Here is a 23,113-nt window from a genome sequence, read left to right on the forward strand (position 1 = left end):
GCCGCGGTTCGGGGCGAGCCGAGGTGTCCGGCCGGGCGGGCTGGGGGTGCCCCGGTGTGTCCCTGCCGCGGGCCGGGCTGTCGGCGGTGCGGGCGCTGTCCCCGCTCGCACGGGCAGTGCCGGCTCCTCCCGCAGCCACCCGGGGAAGGGCAGCTCCCGCAGCACCCCCTCGGTGAGCAGCTGTCCTTCGTCCCCAGGCAGCTCCCCCAGGGCTGGGCAGTCCAGCCATTCCACAGACACCCCGCTACCTGCTGGCACCGCTCGGCCCGGCCGTGTCTCTGCCCGAAGCCGCTGGGGACAGTGGGACAGTCGGTCCGGGGTTCGCCCCTCAGCTCGCTGGCACCGTTCGGGCAGCGCTGTGCAACCTCATCGTGTTTATCCCCGCGTTCCTTCCTGCCTTTTCCCTCGCACAGCGTCCCTCGGGGTGCGGTGGGTTTCTGTACACCTGCTCCTCTGGGGGTCCTGGAGCAGCAGCGCAGGGGGACTGGTTTGGCCTGGCCTGCATCCTTTTAGAGGACAGTCAAAAAGGAAGATGTGAATTAAAGGGTGGAAACGTGCGGCAACTGCTCCTGCTTTGGCTGGTCACCCAGCACCCGCTGAGGACCGCGGTCGGAGCGCTCATCTGCTTGCTCTGTGGGGAAAAGCGCAACTCTGCCCCTTTGGAGAGGTGTTTGCTCTGAAACATCAGTAGGTTTCAGACCTTCCCATTGCTTTTTTATTTATACGGAAAACGTGCGGTGGCAGAGGCGACTTTGGGGCAGTGATGCGCCTTATCTGCGGCGGTAATCCTTGCGGGCGCCTCGGGGACGGGAGCGGGCAGTGCCCCGCGGTGCCAGCGTGCCTGGCATTGCGGGCTTCCCCTGCTCCCCTGTCCCGGAGCTCGCACCGGGATCATCGCTCAGGCACGCGAGGATCTGGGATCGCTTACAGCGCCAGCCCCGGCCCCTGGCTGCGAGCTGCGAGCTGCAATTAGCTGCAGAGCCAGCGCCTTTGGTACGTGTGCCTGAAGCTTGGAAATACAGCCCCGGGTCATTCACCACACATGTAATTACCGCGGGGTAAATTTGGGATCCCTTGAGAGTCACTGCCAGGAGCTGTGGTTCCATAATGGGACTGAGTGCTCAGACGGTGGGTGTGTTTTGTGTCCGCTATAGACACGTAGGCAGTAATAACTGCCTCAGTTCTCTGACAAATTTTTAGGCTGCTTTTGTTTTCTGAGAGGAAAATATTTTGGTGAAAGTAAGAGTTTTGATGAAATTAATATAATTTTTAACTGTGCTAGATTTATTTGAAAGCAAAGGGTAAGAACTACTTGGGTGGTTTGGGTTTGAGGGTTTTTTCCTGTTGGATAAAAGAAAAGAGAAGGAAATGTGAAAGAAGGAGTGAAAGTGAAAGAAAGGTGCAAGAGGAAAACACTTTAATTTTTATAAAAATCTGTTTTCTTTTAGCCTAGGGCACCAAAACTAGAAGACAATATAACTTTCATTTGTTTGGTGGGTTTGATTTTTTTAAAATTTTTTATTTTTTTCCCACCCAAATGATTAATTTAAAACAGTCCAGTTTTGTTTCTAAACTCTTTTGGTAGTTTTTTCAGAATTATAAAACAGTTCATAAGGGAAGTTGATGCTTTGGTCTGTTCTAATGTGTTTTGGATTTTGCTTTAGTATAACTGTTGTTTTGTCATATAAAAACATGCCACAGGGGATGGTTCTGAGGTTGACAAAGGGTTTAGTCATTCAGCTCATGTCAGGTGTACTTGAGAAAGTAAGATGAGTCAGCTGTTACCTCAGTCACTTGAAACTGGTTTCCTTAGAGTAGAAGACACCCTAAAGGAAAAAAAATCTAAAGCTGCTGGCAAGGCAAATGGTCCAACAGTTTTGGTGTCACCTCTGTTTTCTGTAATCTGCTCTCATTCAGTGGTGGGTGGACACTTATCATGGTTTGACATGTATAGACCAGTCACTGATTGTCCCATAATTTGGTAATGACCAGCTAATAACTTCCCTGTGCAGAGAAACCTTTATTAAAGGAGAGAAATAGAACCTACTTTCTTCTGCTCCTCCTAAGGCAGACTCTGTCACCCTCTACAGAAGAGTGGCTTTCAGTACATTAATTTGTCTTTTCACACAGCACAAGCTGCTCTTCTGTGCTGGAAGAAGAATGTCTGTACCCAGATACTGATAGAAAGTATGTGTTTAAGTTTGTGCCTTAGATCACAATGGGAAACTGATTTCTTAGGGTAAAAAAGCTCCCATTTCATGGTACAGCAGAGTTTAGGAATGTGAAGAGATTAGGCAGGAGATGTTTCTAGTGCCTGAAACTGCCATCTCAGAGGCCTGTATTCTATTTCTGGCTTTGCTAGAGCTTTGTTACACATCTGTAGGAAAATCGTTTGCCCAGGGTAAGCAATGCTTTGCTGCCTTGGGGTATTTGGTCTGTGTAAACAAGAGTTGGATACAGCAGCAAAGGGTGAGGTATTTTATACTTATATTAAGCATTTACTATACTATGGAGTGTCATTATGGAAACACAGCAATACAGATGCTGAGTAGAGGCTGGCCTTGCTATGGAAATGCTCAGGAAAAAAAGTGGCTTGTTCTATTTCCTGAATGTACAACTTTTTTGTCTGAGTGAGTCAGAGATGAATTGACCATCTCTAATTCATTTCTACTTTCACTTATCACCATAAGTGAAATCACCACCTCACTAGAGGAAAAAAAATAATGAGGCTCTCATTCCTCCTTTGATGTTCTTGTGCTCTGTACTTGCAAATGGAGTCCAACAAAACTTGTAGTCTAAAAAATCTTTGGAAGTGAAATCTCCTTCATTTCCTAAGTTCCGTGTATAATATTTATGGAGCGTTATGTTCCTGCTGGGGAATGGCATTTTTATTTCGGGTGAATTTTAAGTGTGTGAAGGTTGTCTGTTGTTGGCCTATCCCCCTTGTGCTGTGTGTTTGCTAATGGCAATTGTTTTGGGTCATCAAGTGTGTGATCTATTTTGGGCATCTGCTAACTGTGGCTGTTGGGTGGGAGCCAGGGAGAGATGTCTGTGGAAGGCAGGACTGGATAACGGGAGTGATGGACGTGGGAAACACCAACACACCAGAGGTGCCCCTGGGGGGTCTGAACACTTTGCAGCAGTTTTGCCTTCAGCCTTCAAAAACAAGGCTCTAGGCTGAAAAGGGTGCAAGTTAAAACATCAGTAAAAGGGACTAGAATTGTTTGGTTATCTTTGAGATAATATTGCATGAGTTCTATGCACCTGCAGAATTTGCTTTGTTCTTTGGAGGGTGCTGGGAGAGGAGTGAACTTGTCAATCAAACATAAAAGTGACTGTGTTCCCAGAGGCATTTTGGGTGGGTTCCCCACTCTCAAAGCAGTGTTTTTAACTTGCTCTTCTGAATGGCAATGAACCCTCTCTGCAAACAATTATTTTTTAGGTGTGTTTGCATTAATGTTGTTTATAACCATGTACCTGGGATTCTGATGAGGGGAGTAGTCAGCTTGAGGGATTTACCATCTTTGGGCAAGTCTCAGCAGTGTCTCTTCATACCTGGGCATTTTCCTGCACTTGACTTTTGCATGTGCTCAGAACTTAATTTTGCAGTTCAAGGTGAGCAAAAGGTTTGGGGTTTTGAGCAAGGCTTGGTATCGTCCTTTGTTTGCTTTTTTGAAGTCTGTGAGGGCTGAACTGGTTTTTCACCAACACCTCAGAAAATTCTGCTCTGAACAATTTTAAGCAGCATCAGACAAACTTAATAAGGAGCCAGTAGCTCAGAGGTGTCCTCGTTCTTGTAAATGCTGCTAAAACATTTATTGACTGTGGTTTCAAGCCCTGAGCAATATTGGTCAATGAGCTTTCTGTGAAATTATGAAAGATTGCTTGAAGAATACACTAATTTGCATACAAAGTGCAGTTTGTTTTCATTGAGAAGAAAAATAGACCTTTTTGTCCCAGGCGTGAATGTGGCTTTGGGAAGGAAATTAATGAGCAGAGTAACAGAACAGCTCACCCGGCTTTGCCTTGACAAACTGAAAATACAGACAAAGGCAGAAAATGGCTGAGGAAGTATTGGGGTGGAAAGTGGAAGTGGAAAGAAATAACCCACGTTGTAGCACATCATTCTCACCACTGACAAGTGTTGGTTTCTGCAGTGTATTTTAATGGTGTGATGGTTATTGTGGGCTTCAGTGTCACAACCAGTGTGGTTTCTCTCTGATGGAAACAGGTACCACTTCTCAACCTGTGTGTTGTGTAATTAGTGCTCACTGCCTAATAAGGGGACATCTGATTTTGTTGATACCCCTTTACTTATTGCTACTGTTTTTTGAAAGAGTGAAAGTAATTCCCAGCTCCTGTCAATGTAAGCATTGATGTAGTAGCCCTTCTGCTTGAAATAAAGCAGTCGAATAATTTTCCTCCTAGGTTTTGCTCACATCAACCAAAAAATATATGTAGAAGCACTAAGAGACTATTTCTGTTCCTTTGAAGCAACAAAAGGAGCAGATTTTGAAAAGAATTGAATTGATACTCAACATTCCACCCATGTGTTAGAAGCCAATGGTTTCTAGAAGGGGTGGGGGCACACAAAGCAGCTGGTCCTTTTGCTGAGGTGAGTGCATGACAAAAAGTGGGTGCATTTTGGTGAGCTATTGAATTTTTACAAAGTATTTGCTGCTTATGATATATGCTTTTGTCAGAGAAAAATCTTCAAATTATGTGCATTTCAAGTTGACAGGAATACTGCAATTGCTCTTTGGTGCTTAGTCCTGTTCTATAATAAGTCTGCTGATCTATCAAAACAGCTGAATCTTCTCGCAACATTGAGTTGAGCTTATTTCTAAAGGATCAAAATAGAGCTTTATTTTGTAGTGAAATATGCTTCACAGCTTGCCCCAGTGAGATGCCAACCACTGCTATTTAAAAACATGCAGGAGCTGTGTAGAAATGTAGAACCTGGAAGTGCCCAGTGCATCTGAAGCAAGAAGCATCTGGGATTCATACAGAAAAGCACATTACATGGACAAGTACAGATATGGTGCTGAAGCCTAGAGATGTGTGAGAATAACTGCATGGCTCAATGTAGTTAGATTTTATTGTGATGCTTGGAGGCCTCACAGCTATTTTGTGTGTTCTGATCTGAATAGTGGACGTCGTTTGGGCTGTTGGGGATGATGCCAGTGTTCATCTACACAGGGAACATCAAACATGTCCTAACCTGACCGGTTATTCTGGTCAAATCTATTCTGTCACCATGACTTGTGTTGCTGTGGAGGTGTGTCCCAAGCAATAATGTGATTTCTGATCATCTTCCCATCCCAAAGCAGCCCAGCATAATGCACTCACAGATGCTCAAATGCACCAAGGAGAGGCTTGTCTTTCCAGACCTCACCGAGCTCATCAGCTTAAAAGATTGTGGTCAGGAAACAATGGCACAGACCACGCAGAGTAACAAGTGCTGCTTGTGTTCTCCTCATCTGAAACATCCAGTGTGTGGGGAAAGATGTGCTGAAAGCTCTGTAGGTGGGATCACAAAGCCTTTTCACAGCAGCAGCTCAGGTATCTGTTTGCTGTCCTGCCTGTGTGCCCCAGGAGCTCTGCCTGACCTGAGCAAAAGGAAGCTCTGCCTGGTGCTCTCCCTGGCTCAGGATCTGCCTGCTGACACTTTTTACTGAAGGAGCCTGTAATGCTGATTCTCATGCTGGCTCTTTAGTGCAGTGTAGAGGCTTTTTTGTCCGTAAGTTTGTTAAATTATTAATTAATTGCTTTGCTTTCATCACATTTGTGTTTCAAGGTGTGTTCTGTTCTTTTGGTTCAGTATGTGCTCAGGTACATCAGTGAGGGCCAGGAATCACCTTCACTTAAGGGTGCTCACCTCTTTCCAGGTTTGAACCCTCACTGTGTGGGTGAGACTGCTAAATTAATTATTTTGATTGATCAGTGGTAACTTTGGCCATGAATGAGCTGCAGTGGATCCAAAGTGACTGTACCAAAGTGTGTGTTACTGACACTTGGCCTCTTGGAAGACCCTAATGAATGTCACTCTTTATTAATATTCCAGTTGCATCACCTTTGAGCATCAATGAAAGACCAGGCATGGCTTTCTTCAAGCAGCAGAAGGTGGAGGACGTTTATGACATTGGGGAAGAGCTGGGAAGGTAAGGATGCACTGCTGACACCAGATGATTCTAAAAGCTGCCACGGGGGATATTTGCCATGTATCTTCAAACTATGACTCTGCATGCTAGCCTAAATCAGTCACAGTACACAACACAAACACAACCCCTGACCAAAACTGCACTTTGGATATTTTAGGTTTTTTTTTAGTTGAAGTGTGCTAACTATGTTTCCTGTTTCTTTTTTTGCAACTAGGACAACAAAAGGTATGTTCACATTGTCTTTCATAGATAGGTGTCTGTGTCTGTGCTGTAGACTGAGTTCACCTGCCCGTTCCCTGGGCCAGCTGGGGAACAGGAACATCCTGTGCTGTTGTCACAGAGACAGCACTTGATTTTTGTCTGGTTCTGGCCAGCCCTGCTCAGCACTGTGACACAGCACATCCATACCTGCAAAACACCGTGCTTGTGTTCCTGAAAAGATTTACCTGTCGGGATTTCAGCTGGACTGGTTGATGCCTCTGTATAGCTTTTCATCCATAAAGGCTAATCTGCAGGTATTAATTACAGCTGTAATTACCAGCTGTGATCATGCTTCACCATAAGCACCTGCTGAAACACTCTGCTGGGTGTGTGGGCTGGACACACAGGGCTCCCCCAGCCCTAAGTAACATGCAGAGCTCTGGGTGAGGAGAGCTGCTGTCCAGCCCTCCAGTGTTTTCCTTTTTAATATGTAAATAGCTAAATTAGGGCTGTAGACACGTGCTTCTTTCCCAATGTCTGGCAGTTGGTTTTGGTAAATAACTGTGTATGTGCAATTACCCTTTTTCAAGGGCCAATAATTTAGTTCCATTAAAACACTTCAGCTGAAGCTGTTTGCCTGCCAAATCTTTTGTTTTTTTCACTCTCAGCTGTTTCACCTTTAGAGTTGGTGAGAAAAACTTCTTTTAAGGGGAATGGGGTTCGTTTGGTTGGTTGTTTTCCATTCCCTTCCCTCTCAGGAAGGCCTTAACTATTAACTTTTCTGTACTTGCTTACTTTTGAGTACTGACTAGCACTGAGAGTATCAGTCTGACAGTGCAAACCTGACCACAGTGAGCAGTGTAGGAATTCAGTGTGTGTGTGTGTGTGTGTGTGTGCAGGGTGTAATTGCTGTGGTTTTTTAACCTAGGAGGCCCTAGTATGTGCTGGACCAGTCAAACTGCCAAAGGGAGAGACTGGAGACTGAGTAGCTTAATTTTAATTTGGTTTCCGAATTGGATTTGGGAATCTTTTGAGATGATGAACATCACTCTCCTCTTCCAGCTGATGGATATTTGGCACTTTGAATGGAGGGGTTGTTGAAGCAACGTGGTAGAGGCTGGCCATTGCTGTTGAATCACCCTGAGAGGCCTCAGGCTGGTGAAGGTTTGTGTGGTCAGAGCAGCCCTCCTCCTCCCCTGGCTGCAGGTACAATGTCACACTGTCTTTGGCAGTGTGTTTTCACTTTCACGTGTGAGGAGCTCTGCAGAGCTCTTGTTTCAGCTCTGTTAAATGTGAAGTGTCACCTGGTTCATCATACCTGTATATCTCTGAGCAGGAACTACTGATAAGGGCCAGTGATAAATGATATCTTGCTTTGTTAGAAGCAGAATAACATGCTGGACAGATTGCAGTGACTGATGTGTTCCACTGCTGACTGATGCCCTTAGAACCCGGGGATGCCTTTTATTAGTTCACTGTGTTTGCAACAAGCTGTTGGTTGCTGGCAGGTAAAAGGGCTCCTTTATTGTAATTTTGGCAGCAGGAGTCACTTACAAAACTAAGGTTTCCAAACACCATCTGTGAAGAGTCTGTCCTGTTCTCGTCCTCCTGAGCCTGACTTCTTGAGAGCAAAAGTAGTTGTTAATACAGGACTAAATCCTTGTTCTGGCTCAGCCATAAGATGGAATGGAGGCTGTCACTGCCAGAGCCAGCACCTGCTTGACTGTTTGCACAGCACCAGGGAAGGGACGCTCCCGTGACACAGCAAATGCTGCTTCCCAGGGCCGAGCTGGGTCTGGGCTGGTGGTGGCATGAGACATTCCTGTCCTTGGGCAGCAAAGGCTCCTCAGCCCCCACTGTGCAAACCCTGCAAACAGCATTTGTGACTCCTCAACCAGACCACACTCACGGTCCCTGCTGGGCTGGCAGCAGCTCAGAGGGTGCTCTGAGGGCAGTTGTGTCCTGAGCCCGGGCAGTGGTGTGAGGGCAGGCCCTCTGCAGGAAGGGGGAGCAGGTTTTCCATGGCTGCAGCTGTGTGTTCAACTCACTGCTTGGCTCCAACATCCCCTCAGTCTTTCAAATATTAATCTTAGGTTTACAGCTCTGTTGCTCAATTTCTCCAAAGGGTAAATGCAGGGAACGATGAGTCAGGCACTTGGTGTTGGAGACAAGTTGCTGATGGCCTTGTCCCTTGTAGCAGCTGAATGTGTGCAATACTTGAAATACACACATATAACCAAGTTACTTCCCCAATATCAGCCAGTTTGCAAGTCTAAAGTCTGTGTGGACTGAGGTTCTCTAACCACAGCTGAAAGGGAACCTAAAAAGAGGAGCCTATAAAATGAATTTAGCACATTGTTTCCACATTGTAAGCAAATATTACAGCTTATTGCTAGGATATTCAAATATTAATTTCTTTCTTTGTCAAAATTGATGGCAAGAAAAGGAGAGAGTTCAGGAAACTTATTTGAAAATGAATATGTATGAGGATTTATTTAAAAAGCCCTCAGTTTTACTAGGCTGGCAGTCTAGAAGAGGTAGAAAGCAACGTGGACTAAAGTGATCAGTGCCTGCAGAGGTATTAGGAGATTGTCTTCTCTCTCCCTCTCTCCCAAGGGTGCTAGATAGTGTGATTTGGGAGTACCTTTTTTAGTCCTCCCCAGCATTTAATGCTGTCACTCTTTGCAGGTGTCAGACTCTCTGGCAGATTGAGTTTTTCTGTGCCTGAGCTGTTGATCAAAAATAGATGCTTCAAAACTTATTTTTCACAGAATGTTTTCAATATGTATCCCTTTGCAAATGTGAGTTTATGTTGCTAAACGCCTGTTTTATTCAAGTAATGAAAAACTGCATCCTTTAATTTTGATTTTAATAAACTTTGTGAGAAACATTAACAGATTTGCCTGTTTTGAGCAGGATCCTGGTCTAAGCCCTTTGCAGGAACGTTGTAGCAGATCATTCTTGATTTATAAAAGGCTGTACCACGGAGCCATTAATCTCTTTCCTAAATGTGTTGCCAGCCAGGCTGTGAGAGCTGTTGACATTTGTGCCTCCTGGGCAGTGTCACTGTTACAGGTCTGAGGGTGGGAAGTGCCACAGAGCTCATCCCAAAGTGTTCTGTGCCAGTGCCCACTGAGAAGGTGTGTCCCTGCAGGGGGGTGTGAGGGTGGCAGTGTCCTGGGGCAGTGTCCTGCTCCCTGCAGCTCAGCTCTGCAGCATGGGAGGGCTCACACTGAACAGAGGCACTCCACAAACCCCAGAGGGATGTCTGTGGGCGTGGAAGTCTCCCCTCTTCACTGCGGGAAGGAGCTCTGCCTTCCTCCAGCGTGGGCCAGCCTTTCCAGTTGCCACTGCAGTCTCTGGCCTCTCTTACTGACTGGGAGCTGTGCTTATCCCTCATTCCTGGTTCAGTCAATGCCTTTGTGCCAAAGACAATCACTGTGATTTCTCTTGGTTAGTTTGGGCAAAATCAAGTCTTCCTTTCTCAGCCCCTGCTGAGTGAGGCTGAGAGAAAGATAAAACCAAGCTCAGTCTTCCATCAATGGCTCATCATCCCTCCTGTAGTCCCCCCTCTCCAGCTACAGATTCCTACCTCCTCCTTGCCTTGAGACAGGGAAACCCTTTCTTCTGGGTGAAGCCTTAAAGGACAGCAAATAAAACATTTCACCGGTGGTGATGGGACCTTGGAGCCTGCCACACAATCACTGTTCTGACAGGGGAACTACCAAATATTTATTTATGTTGTGAAAACAAAAAGCAGAGATAACTGTAGGGGAGGAACTTGGAAATCCATGATAAAAAGCCATGTCACCCAGCTAGTTGGACTCTCCCTGTAAACACAGAGGTGTGATTGCAGCTGGGAAATTTTCCCTTAACACACCAGGCAGGATCTTCATACCAGGAATTGTTTTCTATCTATAGAAATTGTTCAGTATTGTGCTTTCTCAGACCTTAACTCTGTTCTTAGATTAATTTGTACTTCAAATTAATTCTTTAAATTTTGAAGAATAACCTTGGATTATTTTGTCCTACAACACACACAAAGCAAGTCTTTGCATTAGATGCAAAATGTAAATTTAGTTCTTGAGGACTAACCAGCACCTCTCTTAATGTTCCTTGTTACAAATCTTCTAAGTCATGGGTTTCATGGATAATGAATCTTCTGCTGAAACAGTTCTGGCATGCAGTACTTGGTCAGGATCACTGTGATTGTAATCAGCTGTCTGAAACAGTCGCTGGTTTTGGACTTTTTATATTCTTTATATTCTCAGAATAAGTGCTCTTAGCTTATTCCTTTTTTAAACAGATTTCCCTCTTAATTTTCAACGTTACTTTAACTATTTCCAAATATTTTGATTTGTCACAGAAAGTGCAGAGAAAATGGGAGGTTTTGTTGCTTAGATTTTTTTCTAAAACAAAGCTGCTCTGCCTACAGTAACTGAAAAGATCTGGCCTTGGTGATTTAGACCTGGCCTTGGCCTTACTTTGTAACAAAGTCATGCATTCCTTATCACCAGCATCCACCTTGATGATGGAAGTGATCTCAGTGTATTGCCTCAGTCCATGTCTGGCTTTGAAAGTATAATTAGAGGTGAGTGACCTCCTTGGTAGTGCTCAGGAAGCTCAAATTCTGTAATGTCTTTAACTCTGAATATTAAACAGAATATTAACCCCAGGAAAAAACACTGAAGACTAATTCCAGGAAAAAACACTGAATATTAACCCATCTTTGCCTTGCCATTTTTGTGAAAATGAAACCATTTTTTCCGGTTTGCATTGAGGGGGAAATCAGATGGAAATTTGAACAGCTGAGAGAAGAGACACTGTATAGTATTCACTCCATGCTTTTGAAATGAAGGCTGTTACCTGTGAGTAAAAATGCACATGACATACACATAGTGCAGCTCAGCACTGGGCTGACAGTGCCAAAGCATTGGGCACATTATTAGCATGGCCATTATTGGCACATTATTAGCATGACCATTATTAGCACTTGTCTGATGGTCAAGCTTCATTTATCTCAGGTGACATCTGTGAATCATAGTTAAAACTCTGCAGCAGCAGTTTTGAACCCGAGTTAAAACCTGTTGTAAGAGCTGAGCAGTGAAATGGGAGTTTCAGCAACCCTTTGTGGTTTTGGCCTTACAGATCATTTCCTCAAGTCTTGATTAAAATGCCAGCATAATTTCCCTCTGTTTGCTACATGGGGAAGGAGAAAAATCCTTTAACCCTTTGACCATACAATGTCCCCATTCAATGTACCTGCCCCAGGTATATTCCTTTCAGTCCATATCTGGCTGGGTTTGGGCCTTTAAATGCCCAGGTACAGTGTGCTGACCTTCTGTGTGTGTATTACATAGACCCTGGTGTTGCTCCACGTAGCAAAAGGAACAACTTATCAAATCAGCTGTTCCTGCTGAGCATGAGTCAGCTGTGACCTTCCCCAGCACTCTGGACTCTGCTCGTTACCACTCCAAGTGCTGATACTCGATCTAAAAGCAAATCCGATAAGTGGGGAGAATTTTTCATCGTGTGCATTTTATTCTTGAGGCTCAGATGGCACAAAAAGCTTGCCAGGCTGTCAGGGAGTCACCAGAACTGCTGTGCTCAGGCTGTGTCACTGCAGACTCTGCACCTCCTCACTCAGGAGCCACATCGATTGTCACTGCAGGACTGGGAGGCTTCCAAAAACCCCAGACGGCTTCGGGAGCTGCCGGTGATGCTTCGGGAGGTGACAGATTTCTTGTGGCTCAGGGCTGAGGCCCCCATGTGGTGTTTTAGGGGCTGCAAGGCCGAGCCCGTTACTGTGCTGAGAGCTTGTAATGACTCCTAGCACGGATCAGAAACATTACATTTATCAAACTTCCTTTGCATTTCAAACGGTTTATCTTCTCTCTGCTTATTCCTATAAAGCAGATCCTTCTGAGTGCACATTCCTCTGCTCTTCTGACTCGTTCCTGGCCCTGGACACGGAGGGTCAGGGTGTGTTGGTGACCTGTGTGTGAGCTGGAGGGAGGTGTGGATGGAAGGTACCAGACAGGGACATTATCACAGACGGTCCAAAGGTGCTCAGCACTTCCCTCTCAGGAATATTGAAACTCACCCTCCACACTCAATCAGTCAGTAGAACACGAGCTGTGAGTGAAAATAAGTGTTTTTAAAAGTGGCAGCTGTTTGGGTTTTTTTCCTCTTTCTGCTACGTTTTAGTAGTCAAGCAAAATTCCTGTTAAACACTCTATTCAGAAAATCTGGGATCATTCCATTATAGTCTGGCATCTACCACAGTTTAGATTCTGTGTAGTTGCTTTAGGAGAGGTAGCTGCTTTCTTTGCTTTTTTTTTTGAGGAAAAAACCCCACAAACAAGTAAACCAAAACTCACTTTTATTTGCAGTTTAAGCAGAAGTACAGTGATATTTATGACAATCTTATATTTAAAGCTCTTTATGAGGAGGTGTCAGCAGAGTATTTAACAGATTAAGGTTTGAGGTTTTTTGTTGGACTTGCTATTTATTCCCTACTTAGGTTAAATATCTGCTGTACAAAATCCTGGTTTAGTCTAAAAAAACTCCTCTATATAAAGTAAAATGTAGTGCAAATTATTGCCCTTTACAGAAGGCTTCTGGGTCTTTTTGGTTGTGACCACAAACTTCCTGCAAAAACCCTTCAGCAAAAGCTTTTGTGCACATGTTTTGTGAACCTTGCATGGCCTTTGGTTGAGCTGTGCTTCATAAATGAGCTGGGAGCATAAGAAATTAAGTTGTTACCAGCAGACCCCTGTCCTCTCTGCTGGGAAGAGCCTGGCAGTGCAGTCACAGCCAGCAGAAGTCTCCTTGGAAAGTGTAAGCAAAGAGGGAGGAGAGCATTTAGCTTAATAAAATTCCAGTCATTTTGAACAGATCAAGCCTGAAAAAGCTGTTTTCCTCTCAAATTCAAGGAAGGCCTTCAGCAAGAATTCTCGGGGGCTTTGCTTTGGAAGTTAACAAAAAGACAACCATAAATGGATAAATTTATTTGTGTGTTTTTTTCCAAGAAAAAGAAACAGGAATGAAAAAGATTGAAAAGTAACAAGATGCAGACTTTCTAAGCTTGAGATGACCAATCCCACTTAATTAGTGGCAGAAAGGCATGGTGAACAAAACTGTTGACATAAAAACAGTTGTTGTTACTGAGAAGGAATTACCCTTCTTTGCTGAAACTAAATAAAGCAGCCTCTTGAATCTAGAGAAGCCCTGTGTTCAGATTGGCTAAACTGTATTATTGTGATTGTGTTCATGTCTATTAACTGAAGAATGTACACATGATGGTTTCATAACATATTTTTAGAATTTTTACGGGTCTCTAACTGTAGATTGTGCAAAATTAAAGCAAAGGGTGCTGGAAGCTCCTTTCCTGGAGAGAGGACAACAGAAGGTGACTCTGACTTGGCTTGTGTCATAGACTGTAAAGTAACTGATTGCTGTCAATAAACTTAAAGAAAATTGTTTTCAGAGTTCAAGATACAGTGTTGACTCAGAGCTCAGAGAGTATCTGACGCTGGAGAGAGTGTCTTTTTAATTTCTTACTGTCAAGATACCAGATTCAATTTATCATCCAGTTAGGGAAGGGAGGCCAAATGACTGGCAGACTTTGCAAAGTCTACTAAACCTTAAATGCTCTGAGCACAGGCAACCACATATGTGAATGACATCCTTTGTCTTTGTTTGGGATGGGGTTTGTAACAGCAAATAAACCCTTTCAGGCTTGCATTCCCACCACTGAATGTCTCCCCACACCTGCTGTAGGTAAAAACCAACATCAGAGAAGAGTGATAGGTATTTATGGCACCATTCAAGTAAAAAAAAACTGTAGAAAAAGTCTTGGTGTCTTGCTCTGTGCAGTGGGCTGTGATTGTACCCTTCCAACTTTCACAGCAGTCTGCAGGTGAATCTGGGCAGTTAAAGAAAGTGGTTGAGAACAGAGAACAGCTTGTGAATAAAAATATGAATGATTTTAATTGCAATTATAGTGCTATCTAGAGACATGAAATCAGCTTGTAGGTCCAGCTTGTATGCTCAGCCCCTATAATGTTATTTGATTTTTGAGCAGCATTACCTGCATTTTACAGGCTTTGGGAAATGAAGTACAGAAGGACTGAGGGGTTGTTTTCCATCAAGTGTGCAGGAACCTAATTACTGTGAAAGTCAGTGGGAGGCTGGTGCCTAAAATCCCTTGCAAATCTATTCCTAACTAAATTGTCCTGGCTCATGGAGGGAGTTGAGTGTCACTTCTTGAGTGGCAGAATGCCAGAGCACTGTCCTCTGCCAGGTTCAGTTATTTTTCAAAGAACTTGTTGAAAACATATTTCAGAGCAGAGGGTATCTGTCAGCGTGTTCAGAAGGATCATCTCTTTTATGGGAATTTCAAGCTTTAACAACTACCAAAATAACAATAACAATAAAAAAATTCATCTTTTTTAGAATTCTGTAGCAAATTAAATGAAGATGAATATGATCAGGACATTCCAACCTGGAGCTGCTCTACTCCCTCTCTGCCATGTAAGGTTCTGCCCCAGAGCATTACCCTCCACCACCTGTGTTAAAAGTAGGGCTCGAAAAAAGAGCAAGAACTTATCCTGTTATTCTGGATTGTCCAGTTTCTCTCTTCCCACATCCTTTCCACATCCTCTCCTGAATCCTGTGATTAAATGAGCTGACCTTGTGCTCCTCTACAGTTTCTGAAATTAGACTCCAAACCCACCCAGTAACATTGCCTCTGTGTTCTTATTAGTGACAAATTACTGCCTCTGTTTTCTCAGTGACAAATCTCCTAGATGATAGTAGCAATGCAAATTATAGGTTGTCTTCATTTCTGGGATGAATTCCATCATTGATGGTGGACAGATTTGATGTTGTACCTAATTATATTACAAGTGACAGGATGCAGCTGCTGTTGTTCATAGTCTTGAGCTGTTACCACAGTTGAGCACAGCCTGTGCTGAGTGTGTGACAGGCTGTTGTACAGCTGTCTAAAACATTTCTGAAAGGGAACAGACTTAACTGCCTGGAAAAAAAAAATAAATTAGGAATCATAGTATCATTAAGGTTGGAAAAGATCTCTTAAGATCAGTGTCCAAGGCATGTGCAGGCAATTTCTCCAGGAAAATGCTGGGGGAGACATTCTGAGCTCCAGGTAGACACATCCAGAAGTGTCACCCTCTGGGCTTATCCTGTGTGTGTTGTAAATACAGCTGCTCATGACCCAAGTCATCCTCATTTCAGCCATTTACTAAGCCCAGGAATTCTGGCAAGGTCTTTTGCTGAAATTTGGCCATCTGAGCTGTGAAATGTAGTTTCAAGGCTAAGCTCAGGCACAAATGCCCCCTGTGAAATGAACTGAATGGCTTCATTTCTCAGTGCTGTAAACTCAGGTGCCTGGGGGACATAATTCCCTTTCTTCTGCTTTTTTTCCTGGGCTAGGTTGGAAGTTTTGGGGAGCTGACACCACTTGATTCTTATGTGCTGAACGCCGAGGCATGAGGAGGTGCAGAAACGCTGTTGTGTTGGTGCTTGACCTTACAAACTCTGTGGTCAACAAGAAATCCAGAGTGTGTCTGACTGTGATTGTAAAATCCTCTTTTTTCCTGGCTGTACAGACCTCCACATGAACTATCTATTGGTAATTGCACTCTGTCTTTAATGTCCTGGGCTAGGGAATTGTGCATTTATATAATTCCTCATGGCTTCAACCTCTACTCAGTCACAAACTGGCTCAGTAAAGACTGTCTGCAAAAGCCTGTTTTCCAGAGCTACAGGAAATAGCATGAAAACTGGGATAGGAGCAGGAGTGTGTGTGTGTTGGTGGGTACACATGCAGGGGAGCAATAACAGGTCACAGGGGAATGGGTATTGTGATAAATAATTGTCCCAGACTATAACTGTGTGAAAGGAGAAGACAGGAATTCCTACGCCGTGCCATTATTATTTTTTGTGAGCTTTTGTGTAAACAAAAATATACAAAATCTGCAGTATCCCTATGCAAAGGTGACCGTGTCATGGTGATCATGGTCCCATGATCAGCACTCGTTAAAAAAGTCTTTTCTCCCTGACTTTGCTGACAGAATTTATATCCCCAGAGAGAATTCAAGGAAGCAAACACAGAAATATCAGTGCCATGTCTCTTTAGGAAGTCTGGACCAAGCAAGGTGCACGTCTTGCAAAATACGGTCAGACAAGCAAAAAAACCATGAAACCCATATTATACACCAACAGCTCTCAGCACTGCACAGCAAACTCTTCCAGCAGAATGTTTAAGGCAAGTTTGGGGATTTTGTAGAAGGAATTTCTCTAGGGTTTGCAGGTAATGAGAAAATCAGGAGAAATGTGAACCAATTAATGCATTCGACAAATGGCCACAGTCTCTGTTCCATTTGTGAATGATTTTTCCCAAAGGGATAAGGACCCTTGTCCCATCTGTTCATGCCTCTCTCCTCAGAAGTGTTCAGGACCCATATTAAAACCCCAGAGAAGTACTTCAGGCTGGCTGGCTTTTGTTTGAACCCTTGGAAATGAGGGGCTGCCTCTGCCGTGGAGTGTTGGCTCTTGAGAGCAGTTGAGCACCAAGTGACAGCCTTCCTTTTTAATTTCTCTGCCTTTGTAGTTTGAGGGCAGACTCCAATCAGATGTCTGTGCTGATGAAGCACGAAGTACAGCATGTAATACATCTCTCATTTACCAAGCCAGTGGAGGATACAATAATATTGAAAACAGGAACAGCTCAGTGCTTCTCCTGTGGACTCGGGGGGTGGTGGTGTGCACTTCATGAGTTTGTTTGCGATTCTTATCAAGAGATCCTGTCTGGTGAAATCACAGTAGCAAAAGGTTAAGGTTACCTGTAAGATCAGTCTTTTCCTTGCAAGTCTGGACATAATGACCTGAGACCAAACTGCAGGTACATGCCCTTTAACCTTAGTGCAGCCCCTGTACTGTTTGGTACAGTGGGAAATTCTTTGTCCTTGAGGTGCACTGAGATACTGCTCTTACTCTAGTTACATTTACACCTAAATTATCAAGTGAAGTGCAGAAATATTGAATGAACCATTCTTTTATTTGAAAACTGGTTACTGGAGGCCAGTTTCTACATTTCCAGAGGGTTATCAATCCTTTGAGTACTTCTCTAGAGATTATTCCTGAGGCAGATATTTGAATGCATGCATGTCCTTTCAGAACATCCAGTGGTGTGCTGCAGACTTGAAGGTCTTAAACACTGCCCAGTGAAGGAGAGGTGGCTTGAACCTTTTGGGGCAGATCTGATTCTAATTTTTAGAGGTTGTAACATCTGCCCTGCAAAAGCCAGATGTTGTTTGGCTTTGCTAAATTTCAGACACAGTGGGAGGCTGCCTTATGCTCCACTGCCTTTAAGTGCAGAGTTCCAACAGTCCCCTCTGTTGGACCAGAACAAGCTCAGCAGTGCTGCTCAGGCCTCGCAGGGTCAAGCTTATTTGGGAAGCTGTGATTATCTGAAAGCCTTTTTGTCACCTTCTTGCCCCTGCAGCGGCCAGTTTGCCATAGTGAAGAAGTGTCAGGAGAGGAGCACGGGTGTGGAATACGCCGCCAAGTTCATCAAGAAGCGGCAGAGCCGGGCGAGCCGGCGCGGGGTGAGCCGGGAGGAGATCCAGAGGGAGGTCACCATCCTGCAGCAGGTCCTGCACCCCAACATCGTCAAACTGCATGACATCTACGAGAACAAGACGGATGTGGTCCTCATCCTGGAGCTGTGAGTAAGGGCACTGCCCTCCAGGGATGGGGGAGGGCAGCAGGAACTGGGAAGCACTGCAGAAGCTGCTGGAACACATCATCATCATCATCATGGCCAGGCTTCGCGAACGAAGATTTGGGGAGGGCTCTACTCACGTTTGTTACAAGCACACTGGTGGCTAAAAAGGCCAATACGAGACAGGCACATCTGATTGCAAAAGGCACAGCAGAAAGACTCCTTAGGTGGTAAATTCTGCGAGGCAGGATTCTTTCTGTGTTTTCTTTTCTCCTCCAGAGTGATCCTGCTGTGTTCTCAAAGGCATCAGCAGCGTTATAGATGCTGTGTCTCCAGGCCTCCTGATTGGAGGCCAGAGTAGACCAGTTATGTTGGTCAATATGGCCAAGGCTGAGATGTTGTTTCAGGGAGTCCTTGTATCTTCTCTTCGGGGCTCCTCTCTTGCGGCAGCCGGTGGCAAGTTCACCATGGAGCAGGATCTTAGGGAGGGGGTGGTTGGTCCTTCATCCTGGAGACGTGCCCTGCCCAGCACAGCTGTGTTCTCAGCAACATGGCCTCAATGCTTGTGACTGCTGCTTGTTCTAGAACAGATGTATTGGTCACATAATCTGAGCAGTGGATGTTTAGGATTGTTCGGAGGCAGCGTTGATGGAAGCGTTCCAGGAGTCGCAGGTGGTGGCGGTAGATGACCCAAGATTCAGACCCATATAAGAGAGTAGACAGCACTATGGCTCTGTAAACACTGATCTCGGTACTTTCCTTCAAGTGTTTGTTTCGCCAAACTCTTTTATGAAGCCAGAACACACGGGCACAGATAATGGAGCTGCTGCATTCTCAGGCCTCACAGGTTTTGGCAGGAGCACGGAGTGAGGTTGCTGGTAAACAGTCCCCCCTTTATCCGTGTGCCCTGGGTATACAGGTGTACCTTAATGGTAGCTGAGGTCATTTGACACTGAGCCAGGGAGTGTTGTCAACTTGAAAACAGTTTGCTAACAGAGGGATTACCTCATGTCTGCCTCCTGCTGCCCTGCCATGAACTTTGGAGGAAGTACAAGTGGCCACTGAATGCTCATTTCATTTTCCCTCCTGCTTTCACACATGGGAGGCCATCAAACCCTTTGCAAAATTTGCAGCCATTCTCACTACTCCCATGTTTTCCTCATTTAGATGAGCTAAGGGAAAAGAGGAGAGGAGGGCAAGGGAAGAGGTTTTTTAATCCCTAGTCTTTGACTGTCAAGGATGAATAGCAGCAGGATGGGAGGGAAGCAGAGCTGCTTACTCCTCCCTCCTGCCACCACGTGAGGGGGGCAAACCCCTGCCATTTAGGTCCTGTGACAAGTGAACCTCCTAACCAAGCAATCTGTGGGCTGCTGTAGCCTCATCCCACCATGCAAAGTGATGCAATTTTTCAGTGTGTGTGAGGCATGGAATTCACAGTCACCATGGTTGAAGTGATGTAGACCATCTGTTCCCTGAGGAACCAGCCTTGACCTTGGGCATGGAATCCAGGCAACAAGGCTTTTACCCCTGAGCGAGATGAAGTAACCACTGGCTTTCTAGGGGAGCCAGCATTCAGGCCAGGCAGCATTTCTGGAGATTACTGTGACTGGAGGATGGCATATGAGTAATGATGAGCATCTGTTACCTTTGACTTCTGTGTCTATGGCCAAATGTTGATCTCTGCAGCCACGCTCTGGAAGGCAGGAAAGGAACTTGCTTTTTCTGACTGGCAGCCACTTTGGGCTAAAACAATCTCCTATTTCATCCCCTTCTGCTTTTTCCTGTCCTCACGTGCCCTGACACGTTCTGTGTGTCCTTTTGTCAGGCTCTAACATACTGCTCAAAGTCTGGGTGCAGCACAGTTCTGACCTGATTAAGGCCTCTGCATTCAGCTGCTGTGTACAAATTGAGGATGATGATAATAATTGCTAATAAAGGTAATTAAATTGTCTCTGTAAATAGATGATCTCTCTCCCTCTGACACTCTGCTCTGTCTCATACTCCCTGCAGTTTATCAAGGTAAGCTTACAGCACCTGGCCAACCACTCTTATGTTAATCTACAGTGGACTTCAGCCTCAAAAAAATGTCCCCAGTATTGTTGGTTAATTGAAGAAGCTGCTCTGGTGTTTAAAAGAGGCTTTGTCCAAAATGTTGACCCTTTCCCAAACTCCCTGTGCTGGCACAGGCGAGGCTGTCTCCTCCTCACACAGGGGTCACTCCCACAGGTGCTGTTACTCCTGTCCCAGAGCAGGAGGAGCAGTGCCAGGTCCACTGCTGTGAAGTGCAACATGGCAGGTGCACAGTGTGTCCTTCCTCGTGCTCATTGTTCAGGCATTTCCTCCCCACAGCTTTTTGTGAATTTGCTGTTCTGTGTCCCCTGGGCCCTGCCTGGAGGCTGCCCTGCCCAAAAAGTAGCAGCCTGAGGTAGGTTTGATGGGCACCCCAGTCTCCTCTACTGGGAAGTGTCAGGGCTGTGTACACAAAGCAGCTCCTGCCAAGAAATGAGACAGTGTTGTTGTTTACTTTTCCTTCCAAGTCCAATAAAAGACAGAGGTATCATTTTCTCTCTTCCTTGCCGTGGCAATAAGGTGACCTGCTGTAAGGGAAGGAGATTGAACCAGAGGAAGGAAATTTTCTGTGACCTTTGAGAAAGGAGCATTTGCAGGTGGTGATGTTCATCCTCCCTAGATGTTCAAATGTAACTTGTAGTGCAGTTATGAGTGTTGTACTGCAAAGGAATTAGTGCTGAAGTGTTTTTTGGGTTGTTTTTTTGGGGGGATTCCATAATGGCTGGCTTTTGGGATTGCTAAATCTCTTCTGCTTGAGGGTTTCTCTGAGTTCAGGTGCATAACATGGATAAGAATGATCCTGCACTAAACTGCTTACCACTCTCTAGGTACAATTTACTCAAACCTGGTTTTAAAGCCTGAGTCTTTTGTTAGTGAGAAATCATCACATCTCTTCTACTGAATTTTCCCTTGGATTACTCTTTCAAGATCTCTACAGCTTAGGCTAATGTGTTAGGCTATAGTACAAGAGACTGGAGATTGTCACGTATGCCAGTCTCTGACCTTCAGAAAATGAGATGTTCATGTGGTTTTGGTAGGAGGGAGTCTTTTGCTGATAAAGTAACAAAGGGACTTCAAACTCCCTGGATCTTTTCATGTTGCTTCCTGTTTTATTTTTAATGTTTTGTTCTGTACCTTGGAAATCCCCTGCAGCCTGATTCACGGTTAGTGTGAACTAGAGGGAAGTGGGAAAATACATCAAGAAGCTCCCAAGTAAATCCCCTGTGACCTTCATTCTTGCAGGCTGCATATTTTCTTCAGGATGCCTTGGGCTTAGCTGGTTGCCCAGGATGTTGGCGAGGTTGCCACTGGGGAAAAATTCCTGGTGTGCCCTGAGCAACCAACCCAGCTGGTTTAAGTGACCACTCTCGGGGGCAGCAAGAGAGAAAGAGAATTAAGGGACCTCCAGTCTGGGCAGCTGAACCATTTTTCTGACATTCCTTTGTGTAGCAAAGGAGATTCCTCAAAAGGAAGCTCCCAGTCTCCTCCAAGAGGAAAGTATCCTCTGACATCATTAGCACAGTGCTCTGTGCCAGGGCAAGGTGAGCAGGGGGACTCTTCCAAGTGGCTCAGCTTCTGTACTCTCCTGAAGTGGTGCCTGCTTTTGCTTGTCCTGCAGGACTGGAGCCTGGGCTGTGTGGGCTCTTGGTCTGGGCTCAGAGAGGGCTGCTTAATTCTTAGGCCTGGTTTGAGTCCACCATAAGAAACAATCAGCAAGGAGATTTCACAGGATAAAAGAGGAAGAGAGAGAGCAGTGTGCCTACATGGTTAAATTCCAGCCAAGTACAAGAGCTGTCCCAGCCCAGGTGGCTGCCTGATGGCCGGATGCAGTGTCTGCCAGGGGGGATTGCTTAAGTGCACTTGAAATAGAAATAGTTGAGAAAATGAGCCTCCCCTGCTCACTGACCACAGATTTCACCGAGACACCACCAGGGTTTTCTTACAGATTTCCTCACTGGTTTGTCACAGTGGGCTGTAATAATTTTTAAACTAATGAACCAAGACCTCTAACCTACTACAATATGGAAAGGAGGCAGTGTTCCCTTCCTCCTGATATGCACAGAGCACAACAAAACCTGTCCAGCCAAGCTGAAATTAGTGCTGAGACCCTTGGGGTGTGTCACTTAAAAAAGAAAATCAGAGATCCAATAAGAGTCTCACAGGCCGAGTAACTGAGGTGAATAGAAAGGAGAGTCAAAGACAAGTTGCAACATATTCCTGGGTTGTATGAGCTTATTTTGGTTTGCCAGACAATTTGCCAGAGTTGTAACAATTAAAGCATCAAGTGACTCTGCCCAGGTGAAGTGAGGTCACTGCCAGCTGAGGTGTCCTGCCTCACGTTGCTTACAGAAGTTTCTGGCTATGTGAGAGCTGTGAAAAAATACCCAGTAATCAATGCCCAGGTCACCAGGCTCTGCCTCTGGAACAAGAAAGTGTGTGTCACCCACAGCAAGAGCAGAAGTGAAGGCACCAGCACGATCTCGCTGTGGCTCTTGACATGTTGTCCTTGTTTGCAGGTGACTTGTCCTTGCAGGATTTGTAGCTGGTCTTGTGCTTGCACTCCGAGTGTGAGCAAAGGTGGGTGGTCACCCTGTACCCAAGAGCAACACCTGCTTTATGGGTAAATTTAAATGAGAATAAACCAATAATATTAATGACAGCATGAACTGGAAACAATAAATGTAAGCATAATTATGAATAGCAGCTGCAAACAATCCCCAGTTCGATATTTAGAGTATTTTGTTTCATAATGTATAGAAAAATAGCACTGGAACTCTCAGTACAAGGCACAGAAATGAAAATAGAAGTCTTGGGTTCTAAATAAGGAGAAAATGTATTCCAATTCTGATGTGAAAACTCATAGTAACGAAGAGCACTTCCTTGATTTGGGAAAACAATTTTAGGTACCTTCCAACCTGCTGCAATCTGCTTT

General features: G+C 45.0%; 1 protein-coding gene across 4 annotated transcripts in view; it reads left to right on the top strand.

Moving 5' to 3' along the window:
• The window catches only part of DAPK2 (death associated protein kinase 2), a 42,094-nt gene that overhangs the window by 191 nt on the left and 18,790 nt on the right, over positions 1-23,113 (top strand). The window contains exons 1-3 of one of the 4 annotated variants that reach the window (XM_027657504.1): positions 3,372-3,615; positions 6,065-6,161; positions 17,893-18,114. In XM_027657504.1, the coding sequence (XP_027513305.1) occupies positions 3,405-3,615; positions 6,065-6,161; positions 17,893-18,114 (530 nt within the window). In that variant the 5' untranslated portion in view covers positions 3,372-3,404. Of the gene's footprint in view, positions 1-3,371; positions 3,616-5,723; positions 5,889-6,064; positions 6,162-17,892; positions 18,115-23,113 lie in introns of those variants that run through there. The other 3 variants (XM_027657508.1, XM_027657506.1, XM_027657505.1) reach the window with 3 other exon arrangements.

Source organism: Corapipo altera, unplaced genomic scaffold, assembly GCF_003945725.1.
Source record: "Corapipo altera isolate COAL_440 unplaced genomic scaffold, ASM394572v1 308, whole genome shotgun sequence".
Taxonomy (NCBI): Eukaryota; Metazoa; Chordata; class Aves; order Passeriformes; family Pipridae; genus Corapipo; species Corapipo altera.